This window comes from Athene cunicularia, assembly GCF_003259725.1.
Source record: "Athene cunicularia isolate RWA chromosome 4 unlocalized genomic scaffold, athCun1 chr4_part2, whole genome shotgun sequence".
NCBI classification, from domain to species: domain Eukaryota; kingdom Metazoa; phylum Chordata; class Aves; order Strigiformes; family Strigidae; genus Athene; species Athene cunicularia.
This window is the reverse complement of record NW_020799099.1, coordinates 31,882,019-31,896,834: the sequence shown is the minus strand read 5'-3', so window position 1 is coordinate 31,896,834 and position 14,816 is coordinate 31,882,019. Positions and strand designations below refer to the sequence as shown.

General features: G+C 43.7%; 1 protein-coding gene across 10 annotated transcripts in view; it reads left to right on the top strand.

The window, feature by feature from the left end:
• SEC31A (SEC31 homolog A, COPII coat complex component) overlaps positions 1-14,816 on the top strand; it is a 46,437-nt gene that overhangs the window by 13,801 nt on the left and 17,820 nt on the right. For all 10 annotated transcript variants that reach the window (XM_026847463.1, XM_026847464.1, XM_026847461.1 and 7 more), the window contains exons 10-20: positions 159-311; positions 1,723-1,962; positions 2,550-2,624; positions 5,010-5,060; positions 5,812-5,889; positions 8,232-8,307; positions 8,887-9,065; positions 10,853-10,979; positions 11,854-11,999; positions 13,462-13,635; positions 14,070-14,237. In XM_026847463.1, the coding sequence (XP_026703264.1) occupies positions 159-311; positions 1,723-1,962; positions 2,550-2,624; positions 5,010-5,060; positions 5,812-5,889; positions 8,232-8,307; positions 8,887-9,065; positions 10,853-10,979; positions 11,854-11,999; positions 13,462-13,635; positions 14,070-14,237 (1,467 nt within the window). The remainder of the gene's footprint in view (positions 1-158; positions 312-1,722; positions 1,963-2,549; positions 2,625-5,009; positions 5,061-5,811; positions 5,890-8,231; positions 8,308-8,886; positions 9,066-10,852; positions 10,980-11,853; positions 12,000-13,461; positions 13,636-14,069; positions 14,238-14,816) is intronic.

The following is a 14,816-nucleotide window of genomic DNA, read 5'->3' as shown; positions in this document are numbered from 1 at the left end:
GGGGGGGGGGGGGCAGGGGAAATATGGGCTCGTGGGAAGTCTTCAGTGGCTGTCTGCAGCCCTGTTTGCAGGAGTACCTATCCAGTGCAAATAAATACTTATGTTTAGTTTTATTGGCGATATGTCACTTTTGCTTTTTCCCCCTTTTGTTATCACAGCTTTCATCGTCTTTTGGGAACCTCGATCCATTTGGTACAGGACAGCCCCTCCCACCCCTGCAGCTTCCCCAGCAGACTGTCCCACAGAGTGTTGTTTTGCCCCTAAAGAAACCACCCAAATGGATCCAGCGGCCTGTGGGAGCATCGTTCTCGGTAAGCAGGAGACAAGGCTGGGCATGGATGGCCAGGCAGGGAGGGAAATAGTGGTGGCATCTGCAAAACAATTTAGGAAGAGGTGAGTTCAGTGTCATGCTCAGACTCGGGAGAGCTTCCCCTGTTTGTCGGTGGCGGGAGATGCTTGCAGCAGCTTCCAGACTGGGCACCTGGGACTAAGCCAGCAAAAGTGTAACAAAAATTCTTGGGGGAAAAAAAAACAAGGAGGTGTTGTGTTGCCACAGGCACTTGTTTCTTTCTGTTTTGGGATTAGGGCTTTGCTTTTATTTATGTGTGGTGCTTACTTAGGAGTAAACAAATATACATTGGGAGGAGGGGAATGGGACCAAACCAGGCAAGTATCTGTGACTTTAGTGCAGTGTGAAGCTATTATGTGAGTTTGTGGTGGAGAATACTCAGGTTAGCTCTGATCAAGGTTGCAGGAGTTGCTGTAGCAGCACACTGCTAGGCTCTCCATGGCTGGTTGATTTGCAGAGAAGCCAGGTGAGAGGATGGCCAGGCCCTGCATTTTGTGAAAGCAGCCACCTGCTTTTTGGCTCCACCTTTGGCTTATTTTCTAGACCCACAGGCCATTTTTTAGGGATCTCCTGAAGATTTTAGCCTGTCCACTTGAAATGGATTTATTTGCCAAAATACTGCTCAGTTTTCAGCATTGTATTGTCTGCTTACTCACGATCTGATGCACAAGTTAACTGTAATTTTCTCCCATCAAATGATGGGATGCCTAGCCGCTGACTTATGCGTCATTTTATAATGGTGTTTATTCCCTTATTCGTCCTGTCAGTCTTTTTCTTGGCTAGGCTTTTTGCTTTATGTAATGCTGACCTTCTTGTTTACTGCACTAGCCTGTGTAAATTAACTTTGAGCTACAGAATGAAATATTATAAGCCCCTTCTAATTATTTTTTTTCTTCTGTTGGTTTTACTTCTCTCCAAATGATGACACAACTTACTGCCCATCTATCAGTAGGCTTGTAACTGGTAAACAGCCTGCCAAGAGCAGGGCAAGCATCATGTTTGAGCATTTATTTAATGATGCATAGATTTCTGTGGTAATCACATTGCAATATCATGAGGTGCTGCATTTACACTGGATGCTGTACAGGCCCACAGCTCTAATTCTCAATTTCTAGTGGATCTTTTGCCTGAGAAAAAACAGGCACAGGAATAACTGTTCTCACTAGTTTTATTAAATGTGCTCCCACTTATCCAGCAAGCTCCTTACACGCATAGAAATAAGGGGTGGTGAAAACAAAAATCAATGAGCTGATATCTGGAATGTTTCTCCTTTGGACCATAAGCGTATATACACCATATAAAATCATATACGTACGTACGTGTATGCGTATGTTTTTCCATATACACTCCAGTGTATAACTCTACTTTTGCAGTTTGGAGGCAAGCTGGTTACATTTGAGAATGCCAAGTTGCAGCAGCAGCCAGGTGTCCAGCAGCAAGAGCAGCAGCATCACCATGTCTATGTGAGCCAGGTTGTTACGGAGAAGGAGTTCTTGGCCCGCTCAAACCAGCTGCAGGAGGCTGTGCAGTCTGAAGGCTTTGTCAGCTACTGCCAAAAGAAAATCGACACGGCCCAGGCTGACTTTGAGAAAAACGTGTGGGCCTTCTTAAAGGTAACAGAATAGCAGGGGTTCAAGAGTCCCTCACTGACTTGGAAAGTGAGTACAGAAATGGTTCCTTCTGCATGTGATGGTATTTTAGCAGGAGAGGTGCTGGGAACAAAAAGGCTGTGAGAATAGTGCCCATAAGCCATCCCTGGAGGGCTCACCAGAAGAGCCTCAGGGCCAGAGGTGCTTGTGGAGTTTGTGAGAAATCTTGGCAGAGCAAAGCCTTGAGGGAAGCTATCCTGTGGGTTTGGGTTTTTTTTTTAACATCCCTCATCATTACATCTTTGTACAGGGAACGGGTGAGAAGGGATAAAGCTTTGAAATAGCTTTAGATATGCTTGTCACTGCTCACTAGGAACACCAAGAGCTTTCCGAGTGAAGCAGATAAGCAGAATGTGCACCTGTAATAACCAGGTTGAAGCCTTACCTGACTGCTTGGATGCCCAAGTCTCAGTTGTCTTTTATTACCTTCAGTCTCCACAGTCAGTAGCTCTCACTGGGTGATTTGTGCCAGTCAAGTAAAAAGCCAGTGAGGGAGAAAATGGAAAATTGTGAATGGCGGTATATTTTTTTTAACTTTTCTCTTTTTAAAGGTGAATTTTGAAGAAGATTCACGTGTTAAATACCTTGAGCTCTTGGGATACAGGAAGGACGATCTGAGGAAGAAGGTAAATTGTGCCTGGAAGCTGTGCTTGTGTTAAATGCTTTACTGACAGATGTATCCACAGAGTACAGCCTAAGATGTTGACAATGCCATGTATGGTTGAAGTACTCATTTACCTGTGGCACTGGAAGAACAATTACCAGTATCCACAGCTGTTCAATACAATAAACATTTTTATACAACATTATTTTTGGTGTATTTCCCAGCAGATAGTATTTGTCAGTGCTGCAGCTCTCCTAATAGCCATAATACAACTGTTACCCATCATGCTGGGGCCTCTGTTTAAACACGGCTGACTTGAATAGTTGTGTTACTTAAGGAATGTCTTTGTTCCAAAGCATGCTGGAAATCTTCCTCTGCTCTTTAAATTTTGTCTAGATAAATTACTCATAAGTAACTTCCAAATTCTTACAGCAAGCAGTTTGCCTTGTTGGGTTTTCTTATTAGCTATGTCGTCGTCCTGCAATATGGATGTTCAATGACAGTTTCAAAGCAGGCAACAGACTTCACAGGCGTGTCTGCATGTGACTGTCCAGTGTTGATCTGAAATTCTCACCCATCAAGAAGCTTTGATATTTGTTGGTTCAGGATATTTGTGTAACTTTGTGCTATCCTTCTATTGTAGCATTGTGGAATCTGGTTTGATTTTATGCTTTCTGGTTGAAGAACATGTAAGCAGTCTTCAGGGTTTCATTGAGTAGCCCTCTTTTTGTGTGGGGCATGCCATTTATTTTTACCAAAAAAAAAAAAAAAAAGAAAGCAAATATCAAACCTGGTTTCATTTAGAAAGGCAAAATTTGGATTCCTGGGAAGCAACTTGCACATCTGAAGTATAGAGCTTTCTTCCAAGTGGGAAGAAAATTCTTACCTTAGTGTTACAGGGCAATATCTGCTGTGTGTTTTGGCTCTTTGTTGCTTTAGGTGCTCTACCCAGGAACTGTCTAGTATTTCTTCAGTTCTGATTCGGTGGACTTAACTGTTTGATTCATTGTCATTGTATCAAACTAGTGTTTAATTTTCAAAGACTGGCTCCATAGAAATGTCATTATGGTTACAAATTAAATGGCCTCCAGGGCAACCTTTTGACTACTGAAAAAAAATCATGGTTTTGCTAAGTCTGTCCTCAGCTTCTAAGTTTTTGTGGCATGAGTCAAAGGCAAGCACAGCAAGAGAAATTCTGTTTTTGAAAAGCAAATCTTGGATTGGAAAAATCCAGTTAAAATTTAGTAGTGGTTCTGCAGAGTGGCCTTCTGCAGACTGGAGCACTCTGCCACTGTTGCTCTGGGTTTGATATGCCCTGTGCATGGGGAGAAGGTGGGTAAATGGGCATAGCTGAATTGAGTGTCTTGAAATGCTGGGCCTACCTTGTTATTCTAGTATTTGAGTAACAGGGGAAGGGATCTGCAAGGCCATGTTTTCATCTAGCTGTTTTCTCAACAAAGTACTCCATGTTGAAGTTGAATCTGTGATTTTAGTATCAAAAAACAATACAGGACAGCTTGTCTGAAAATTTGTGATACCCAGATGATAAACTCACTAAATCACAACATGGGTTTCATGTTACTGATACAGTGAAGAAAGTGAAAAAGGGTCACAGATTTCAGCTTCTTGGAATAAGCTGTTAAGAGCATGGTTCTTAAAACCTGTGATTCTCATATGCAAGTCAAGTCCAGGATTTAGCCTTCTCTTTCTTTTTTAATCATTAGTTTACAGTAGAAAGGACATCTCCAGCAATTTGAGCTCAGCTCTTTGTGAAAACCAGCCTAAAGGACAAAATAAAGCCTGCAATAAAATACTACAATAAAAGCTGTAGATAACATTAGCAGCATTAGGAAACCCAGGCTCCCAGATGCTTGACTAATATGTTTTCTGCATTAAATCAATGTTTTTAAGTTCCCCTAATTAAATCGTGACTCCAGATTTGCTTTGCAAAGCAATAAAAGCTGGGCATTTTAACTCTTCCATACCCTGGTAAATCCTTGCCTGCAGCCATATACCTGCTGTGCTTGAAACCACAGCTTCCTCCTTCCTGCTCCACAAGGATTGTCACCGCTTCATTTTCCCTAACCAGAGCAGAGAGAAGGTTTTGTCCTGACACTATTTTTATTACTGTGGCTTCCAGCAGCTCTAGTGAGGTTTGAGGCTCTTGAGTTAACAATTAAAGGTTTAAAGGGATAGCACAGCTGTTGTTTCCGTCAGAGCTTGGAGTGCAGGGGGCTTAGCAGTAAATCCATTGCCAGGCTGGGAAAGGAAATGGCTTTAGTTTCATTTAACTGTTCTGCAAACAAGGTATTGGTTACATGTGCCAGTTCTGCAATCCGAGAGATCAGCGAGAGGTCTGCCTCTCCAAAATAAAAGGGCACTTACTTAAATCTTGGTTGTTTTCTAGATTGCATCAGCTCTGAATAAAGAGGGTCTTGCAGATGGTGGCTTGGGAGAGGTAAGCAAACACATGTACAACTGTAAAGTTTTGTAATGCCATGATAATGTGCAAAGTGAGAATAATTTTTCTTTCTGCTTGGTAGCTGTCCCAAAGTAAGTCACAAATAACACAGCATATGATAAGTTCCTCCATTCAGTAGGATGAAGGTACTTACTTGTAAAAGCAAGCACTTTTTTCCACGCAAATGTCTCCCCCTTTCCCAGTGAAGGTCTCTCACTCACATGTTTTAGTTCAGGGTCTCAGTGATGTCCCTGTGTCTTGCCCACTGTGACCCTTTGTGCTGCTTGTGAGGTAGGCCCAGAGCCGTGCTGCCTGGCAGCTGATTTCAAAAGCAGCACCTTTCCCAGGCTTTAAAAACAGGAAGGAGGACTGAATGTGGTGTCATAACACTTCCCTGCAAGACTGATAAATGTAGTTCAGGCATTGCCCGAACAACAGAGGGGGACTGTATTGCTTTTTGTGCCATAGACATTTCGGATGTCATCAGTAGTTGCCTAATGGGGAAGAAAATTTTTGCGGCATGTTTTCAGGCAGCTGAGATTCAAATAGCACGATGCGCTGTGTAATGGCAAAGAGCGAGGAAATGGAGAGCCTCTGCCATGTTTGTTGTACTCAAGCATATATTGCCAATGCATTTCTGTAATTTGCAGCCTGGTTCTGGCTGTTGGTGGGGAGATGGCTATACCCTATTGCAAAGTATTTCTTCCCTTTGACTTTTTTTTTTAATGGCATCTTCTCTCTGCTGAAGACTCTCACAGAGTCTGATGAATCTGTGCCGAATGTGGGAGATGAAGGCCAGGCTACAGAGGAGCAGTTCTTGGGAGAGGTATGTGTTGCCTTCTAGACTAACCCTGTTGACCTCCTGCATATTTACTTTGTTACTATTAAGAGCATTTTATTATGTTGGCTTTTCCTAGCACTAAGGATATATGGAAGTGATTTAGAAGAGTAAAATGTGGGCTCTTGTTAAGTTGCTTGAGACTTTCTCATCAGCCTCAGACTTCATGTGAATAGATTTTGGTGGCAATGAAGAATGAACTTGTTTTGTAACTGTCCCGTTGGCACCAGACTCAAGGACTTTATTCTGCCATAATCTTCACTCTGTCATTTCCCTGACATGTACTAAATGATCTTCTGTCACAACTCTAATGCATTCCTTTCCCTCCCCCCACCCTGTTTCCTCACTCCTTTCTTCCCTTCCTCTGCTTGATTACTACCAAGGTGTCAGGTTTTTGCTGCCTTCTTTCGAGGTATCACCTTTTGCAGAGATGCAGCTGTGGTGCTGAGGGAAAGGGGGAAGGTTTATTCTCTGCATTGCTCCCACTGACATCAATGCTATCCCTCCCCTTTGCACCTGAACAGTGAGTATCAGGGCTTTGACAGCTAGCTGCCTCACTGAATGTCTGTTGCAACAGCTCAGCCAGGTTTATCGCTGACAGTTTGTGCTCTACCACATCTGCCTTTGGGACTTTTGTTGATTTCTTTCCATTTGAGCAGTATTGTTTTGATCCCTGTGTTTTAAATATAAGGACCCAGCCTCTGCCATGTGAGGTTAATAGCACTGAAAATGTGTGAACAGGCCAGCTTCATTCTGTCCCATTCCCTTAGTCTCCCTTTTGGGTTAGAATTTGAGCTGTTAGCCCAAAACTGCTTCTGCCCAGACCTGCCTGTCTGCAGTTGCCTGAAGATGAGGAAGGTGATTCATGGCTCATGTGTGTCATCGTGGTGCACTTGCTGATTCCATATGACAGCCTGTGAAGAACACTAAAACAGAGTGCTTTCCTTAGGTTAGGTGCTTGATTGCTTGTTAATTCGTTAGATGCTGTAGTGGCAGACGTGTATCTGACTGCGTAAGGATTTTGCTGTATGCAGTCATGAAGATACTAGATGTCTCATAACAAATGTTTCTTCTAGAAGAGAATTCACAACCAAACATTACCTTAGCTTACTAGCATGGGTGGTAAATATTTGTGAGGTTGGCCTGAAGCCACTAATGATGCATTGAGGAGTAACTGGATGGGCACATTGTTCCTGAGACAGTCACAATGTGCTCTCAGCTGATACCAAACACACGTTACTCATTATCTGACAGCAAAATAAGTTTCCAGACACTGCCTCCTTTCATGAGCCAAACATAAAGCTTGTTTCAGACTTATCTCTCCATCCCAAATGCCTGTTCTTGGTCAACTGTGTACTTGTTCTTTATCCTCTGAAGTACAATTTCACTGATCAGCGTATAAGCAGGGTGTTCTCAGCAGACACTTGAACTCCATGTACTAGCACACTGGCTTATGACAGAGGAGGCAATTTGTGGGACAGTTTCTATGCTCTTTTTAAGCTGTGCTGTGAAAATGGATGGTGGAGTCACTTCTCTCTTGATATTATTTTATTATTATTGAAATTTTTTGTTTGAAATCCCAGAATCCAAGTGCTTGCAGGAAATGCTCTCTATCTTAACTCCTGGGGGAGTTTTGTAAAAAAGCAGCTTCTGTCCACTGAACACTCCTGTACTGAATGCAAAGCACTTAAGTCTGTGTGGACTACACTGGACTTAAGCATTTGTTCATGTGTTTCACTTAAACTAGAGTGTATGCCTGCTACAGAGTGTTTCAAGGATGAGCTGAAAGTCTAAGTGGAGCAAAATGAAACCTAGGTAGCATTATGGTAGACTGTTCTTGGTAGGGGTTGAAGCTGAAAGAGGATGGAAGGGAGAAGATTTCTGATTTTGTGGTTGTGGCTGCTGTTTTGCTCTTGAGGTGGTTGTGTCTATATAGGCACGGATGTATGTGTACAGGTCAGTACCTGGAATCCAGGTGCCTAGTTGCTGGTATTTGTGATCCCTGGTTGTTAGAAATCTGGGGCTTCCAGTGCTTTTTCCCCTTGGCGTCCATTTTTAAAAATGATCCACTCTGATCTCTCAGAACAGTGAATAATTGTGTGAATAATGGTGTGTTTGCATGTACTTTGGCAAGCCCAGGCCTTTCTCGGTGTGCTTAGGAGGTGACTTTGTGCAGGTGGCAGTGGAGGTTGATTATCCTGTGCTGAAACAGTGTTTTAAATGACAGAGATACTCTTCTAAGTTAATGATCTCTTAGATAACTGGTAGTTAGATGTGTATATTCTAAGTGTTTACATAACCTCAAAAACTATGTTTTTCATTTCTCTTAGAGTGTGAAGGACCATAAGCAAGAAACTGAAGATTTAGGATCCGCAAAGAAGACATTTAACATCTCTGTTAGTGGAGGTAACCTTGATAATGATTTCATTGCATGTGATGATATTTATAAATACTGATGTTGATAGTGGTGTTCCAGTGAGAAGGCAGTTTCTGCACAGTTAGTGAAGGATTGTCATAACTTGCTTCTAACTTCATCTATTTCATGGCAATTTTGAGACACTTGAAAATACAGCTTCTTTAGGGAAGCACTTGCATACCCCATTGCTGAAATGCAGCTACTCAGTGATTTCTGATATAGAAGAACACACCTGATCAGGCATGAAGTGCTGATGTCGCTGTTTGTACAGAAACTCTGGAGGGATCTGGAATAACACAGAAACCATTGACTCCTGTCTAGGTTTGACTTTGTTTCTGGCACTGTACTCATGGTGGTTGTTTCAGAGGTCGCTTAGCCCAATGTGACTGTGACCATAGTGTGTTTGAGGCTGGAGATGAACTTGACCATTCCTGTAAGTACCTGCCTGGAGCAGGCTGATTTGCAGAGAGCTTTGTGCAGTGTTGTACGCTTGGACAGAATCACCTGCTGTTGCCTATTGAAGTGACTTTTATGCCATCATTTGAAAATGCACTCCTCTCTTGTTGCAGATGTGGATGGTCTGATTACTCAGGCTTTGCTGACGGGTAACTTTGAGAGCGCCGTGGATCTCTGCTTGCACGATAACCGAATGGCTGATGCCATTATCTTGGCCATCTCAGGTGGACAAGAGCTGCTTTCTAGGACACAGGAAAAGTACTTTGCTAAGATGCAGAGCAAAATTACCAGGGTATGTTTTTTCAGTTAAGAAACAACATGCATGTAGGCCCTTGCAAACTCTCTTATTCACCTTAAAAGTTTTCTTGCCATTTCATAGGTTTATTTCTGTGAGAAACTATTAAGTATTCAGGTCATCCACAAGATCTCAGAGCAGAAGGATTTCTGTTAGTATTTTTTTTTAATGCATTGATAAGGAGAGAAACAGCACACTACTTGGATATCAGTACACAAGAGAAGTATTCTTTACCTTGTCTCCAGTGTCTCTGAGTTGCATATACACTAGTAGATTCTCACTGATAAATATCTTAAGCAGCGCATGTTTCAGTCTCTTATCACATTTTTCAGGAACTGCACGTGACCCATGCTCAGTGCCAGCAGCATTATGTTTATTTCTGCCTGTGATCAGTCTTAACAGATTTTGCCAGTGCTTTGTTTCACTGCACACATGGAAGAGTGAAGTACGCTCAGGGTAGATCAATCATCCTTTATCTAGGAGATAGCGTGTACGGCCAGCTGGTTGTTACTCTTTTCAGCTTTTTTGCAATGCTAGATATTGCTGATGCTGCTCATTCAAGTCTTTCTTCTTTACTACTGTCATGAGAAAGTAGCAACAGGAGGATGAAACAGGAGAAGTGGCCTTAAAAGAGCACAGGACAGTTGGTCTGCCAACGATGGCCACTTCTAGGGGACAGGAGAAAGTTGCTCATGGTCACTTTTTAGCTCAGAGAAGGGTGTTTTACATAGTAGCAGGAGGCAGCCTATAAAATAAGCATGTGCTTTCTTGGAGCAAGGCTGAAGGCTGCAGAGTACAGTCACTTGGGGAGTTGGGGCATATGAGCACCACAGGCAAGGATCTGTAAGTGGGATTTTGCTGGTCATTGCCTGTGATCCAGTTTGAGATAGGAACAGTTTGCATTTCTAGTAGTGCACAAGCAAAAAGAATAAAACCTGAAGTATTAAGACTGCAGGATTTCTTCTCCAGCCCTTTTTTCTGCCTCTGGTCTAATCAGAGGAAGGAGAATTTTGTAGTGCATGGGAAACTTCTTCACTGTAGCTCATCCTTTTAGAAAAGGTATTTTTATGGAAAGCTGACCGGTGGTGGTGGTGGTGGTTGTTGTATTATTATGGTGGTGGTGATGGTGGTGATGATCATCATCATGATCATGATGATGATGATCATGATCACTTAGCCTGTGCTAACAAGTGAGTGTTGACCTTGGCTGTTCAGGTGTGGCTTTTTTCTTGTCCCGAACTGCTCACTTACTAAATTTCATTCTGAAGGCTTGTGGACAGGCAGCCTGTGTGTGTGGGTGCAGGGTAGGGATACTGCAGGCCAGCTCAGGTTGATACTGCTGCCAACTTGCTCTTTCCTTTGAGCAGCCTTTTCAGCTGCCCCTCACTGGTCATCCTGAGGCCAAAAGCTTAAAACCGAATTAAACAGTTTGACAAACAAAATTCATAGCCTTTGCTGGGCATTGTGCAGAATCTTTGCAAAAACAGCCCTGAAAGCCATCTGCAGCAATCCCAGCTTGCAGATTCTTTTCTTGTGCATTCTTTTCTTGCACATTTTGTAGCAAGAATAATTGGCCTGTCTGTGTTATCTGAGCTTATTTTGTTTTTCACTGAACTCCTTTTGAAGTAAAATGTACTCTTGTGGAGCTATTTAATTGCGGTGCAGCATCTGCTGTGTGCCTGGATACAGTGGGGATGAGTATGCCTGAATTAGGTACAAACTGTACTGTATCCTGAGGAAATCCTACCAAGATCTTAACTGTGGTCTCTCTTCTTCTGGTCCAGCTCATCACTGCAGTGGTAACAAAGAACTGGAAAGAGATTGTGCAGTCTTGTGACCTGCGGAATTGGAGAGAGGCTTTGGCTGCTGTCCTCACGTATGCCAGGCCAGATGAGTTTGCAGCCCTTTGTGGTAAGGACACTTTTACAGACTGGATGTCCTTTATTCCACTTACAGCAAAACTATACCACAGTTGTTTTCCTTCCAGTAAACTGTTGTAATGCCTCGCTACCTGCTTTGATGGTTAATACAGTTCTTTGGTCCTGTTGCAGGGGAGGAGAAGAACCTCTGGGGTGCTGTGTTCCCAGTTTCTTCCCTGATTTTCTGGGCACAGAACTGAGACCCTTGTAAGCAGCTGTGTCTTAGAATCACCTGTGTAGTGCACAGGTGCTTGTCTTTTACCATTTCTAGATGGGTGATAGTGATGATGATGTGACAGGTGTCTCAGCCAAGTGTGTTGGAGTGTTTGTGCATGGGACACAAGTGGAAATGTTTCAGGAAAACACTTTTCTCTAACATCTGTGTGCCTGACACCCCAGTGCCACTCAGATGCCAGCCATGGTGTGTAGGGAGCTGTACTTCAGCAAATGACAGCCCGGAGCAGTATCACAGCTTTGTTTCTCACAGTTCCTTGGCTGGTTGCACATTCAGGTCATGCTCCTGAAATGAGAGAGTGCAGGAAGAGAGGGGAGAATAGAACCCTGGCTTCTTGTCTTTTGTCATGTCAGCAGATGGACTGTCCCCTCTGACCTGTCTCAGGTTTGCAGGCATTTGACAAGTCCTTGCTGCTATGACATTAACTGTCTCTGAAGTGCACTGGGCTCCCAGGAGACAATCTGTGCTGTAGACCAGTGCATGTCCTTATCGGCGTAGCCCAGAGGCAATATCCCTTCTCACTGTGCTGAGCAGAGACCCAACGGGTGTTGCAGGCTTCCCCAGCCTGGGCAGTGATGGAGGGATCACTGAAGTGATTCACCAGCATCTTCTTTGTTCATATCTTCCCTAGATCTCCTGGGTAACAGGCTGGAGAGCGAGGGGGACAGCCTTCTGCAGACACAGGCTTGTCTCTGTTACATTTGTGCTGGCAACGTGGAAAAACTTGTTGCTTGTTGGACCAAAGCTCAGGATGGAAACAACCCCTTGTCCCTTCAGGTTGGTAAATCTATTAAAGACCTTGGAAGTAATACACTGCAGTCATTTGGCACTTAAATGATCTAGTGCAGACCTTTGATGCTGTCTGACAGCTTCATGCATCTCAGAATGCAACCTTTTTCCTTCTGGAATGGGTGGCTTCTGTAGAAATAACATACAAATATGATACTGGAAAGTGTGTTGTGAAGCAGAATGGCCCTTGGGCAGTGCTGCTAATAAGCTTGTTTAAGAAGGTAGGTGTAGGGCTTCGAGTGTTTTGGTAAAGAAGGGCTTTGAATGCTTGTATCTCTTGCAGTAGGGGAATATTTGGACACGTTTGCTTTTGGAAGACATGGCTTGGATGTTCAGGGAAGAAGTCTAATAATTAACTCCAGTTTTGAATTACCAAAATTACTTCCCAGTCTCTTGATTGTGAGGGCTTCATTTACAGATTCACCTTCAGTTTAAATTTGCATTTTGATTGCATTGCTTTGCTCTCTCAGACACTAAAATTAAAAAATACTGCTGAAGTCTTAAAGAGGCTGCTTGTTTACTATGATGTGTAATTGCTAAAACTTGTAGAAGCTGTTTGTTTTCTTGATTTATTTTTTTTCCCTGCCTCTTTTGAAATCCTGATTTGTTGGAAAAAAAAAAAAAAGTATTATTGAACAGTCAGCAAGCAGTCCTTATTAGTGATATATGGTTGAAATCCTGTGTGTGGTAACCTCATTAAATCTATAATAAGATTTTAAAGGGGATTGCATGTTAATATTGGCAAATGAATATTTGTAGTGTCTTCCAGCATAACACAGTAAGAGTAAGAAAAACTTTAGAAAACTGACCAGAAAATGTTCCTGTTCCTTAGCACTAGGAGAAAATCCAGCTAAGACCAGCTCTGGTATTTGGGGATGTGCAAGAAAGGCAGGATATGGAGTATTCCTGGTGAATATCAACCAGAAAACCATGGACAACTCTCCCAAAGGAGTTGTTAGACCCTTTTGATTAAGATGGTTAAGAATTGACTTACTAAAATGCTGCAAATGAATATGTAGCACCCCAACACTGATAGTGGTGATGGGTGTGATGTTTTCAGATTGCTCTCACGGTTCTTGTCAGATATTTGTATGAAAGTGTACTCTTCTGGTGGACATGCTCAGTGCTGATAGGGCCCTGAAATCTTGTTTAATAAAAGCAGTTCTGGCTTTGAACTCTACCCGATGTCCTGCTGCTGGCTCTGCCGTTAGAAGCCATGTGGTGTGTGGTTGCTGGTTGCCATTGTGTTGTCTCATGTGCTAGTACGGTCATGCCTTTGGTGCAACTCTAACTGCCTGGGAAATCTGCACTTGGCTTGAGCCTCCCATCAGATTGAGGGGTTCTGCAGGGCTGCCCTGAGGAACAGCCCTTCATGGCAGTCATTAGCCAGGGCTTACTTCACCCCATTGTTCTCATTTGTGGGTTGTTTATTTTTCCCCTGACCTTCCAGGATTTAATAGAGAAAGTTGTAATCCTGCGCAAAGCCGTGCAGCTCAGCCAGACCGTGGACCCTAATGTTGTGGGGGCTCTTTTGGCTGAGAAGATGAGCCAGTACGCCAACCTCCTGGCAGCCCAGGGCAGCATTGCTGCAGCTTTGACCTTCCTCCCTGCAAACACCAACCAGGTATGGAGCCTTCATACCTTCACAGAGGTTTTCTCTCTCTCTCTCTCTCTCTCTCTCTCTCTCTCTCTCTCTGTGAACAGGTGTACTCTGAGCAAAGCCTTCTGCAGTTAGCCAGCAGAGCTGCCCTTTGAAATGCACCTCAGGATGTTTCCCTTTTCCCTGCGTTGGTCTCGCTAAGCTGGCGGAAGTACATAGCTTTGTGCTTCTCCCTCTTCCTTTCCCACCCTTGTCCTTGCATCCAGTGGCTTCCAAAAGGGCAGCTGTCCCTCCTGCAGGCCAGACACAGTGAAACGTGTACCTTGACACTTGGTTGGTTGTTTCTTTTTGATTTCTTTTGAACTCATCAGCCTGTGGTCAGTCAGCATCTTGGTGTGATGTACTGTATGTCAGACAGAGCAGTTAACTTTTCCTTCACTGTCCTTTTCTGATTGCAGCCCAACATCGTGCTGTTACGGGACAGGCTTTGCAGAGCCCGAGGGGACATCCCAGTAGGACAGGAGGCACTTAAGGCACAGTATGAAAGACAGCCCAAAGGACAAGCTGGCCCTGTGGTTGAACAGATGCAAGGGCCCCAGGCTCCATCCCAGCAGTATTACCAACAGGTAAATGGGTTTTGGCAGTCAGGGAGGGACATGTGATGCTCAAGTTCTGGAGAGTAATGGATATGGATAGAGGAATTCTTTTTCTTTTTCGTGATCTGAGCTGGGGCTGTATGACGTAAAAGAACCTTGTGGTAGAAGTCCTTGGTGCTGCATTTCAGTCAGTACAGATGCGTCCTTTACTCCTTGTCTGGAAACATCTGTTCAACACCTTGTCAGGTAGCCTGTTTCTGAAGTTTAGTTGTTTTCCCCCCTTTTTGAAAATGTGCTTCAGTGCCAAAAATGACTGTGTGGGAGAGCACTGCAGGATTTTTCTGTCTTGCTCTCATAATCCCTGATGTCATCCCATCCCTGCAGGCCTTGGGGCTTGCACATGCTGCTCACCAGCCTCTTCTGGGGCGGATTATTTCCATCCCCAGCTCTGACGTTAGCTGCAGAAGTTGCTGAGCAGTGGCAATAGCAAATGGAAGATTTGTTTTAGCAGTTGTGGATACAGCCTGCTCTGAAAACGCCCTCCCAGCTGGGCGTAAGGGGGTGTAGGGAGCATGGGCAAGGGGGTATGAGGCAGGTCTGGGCTGAGAA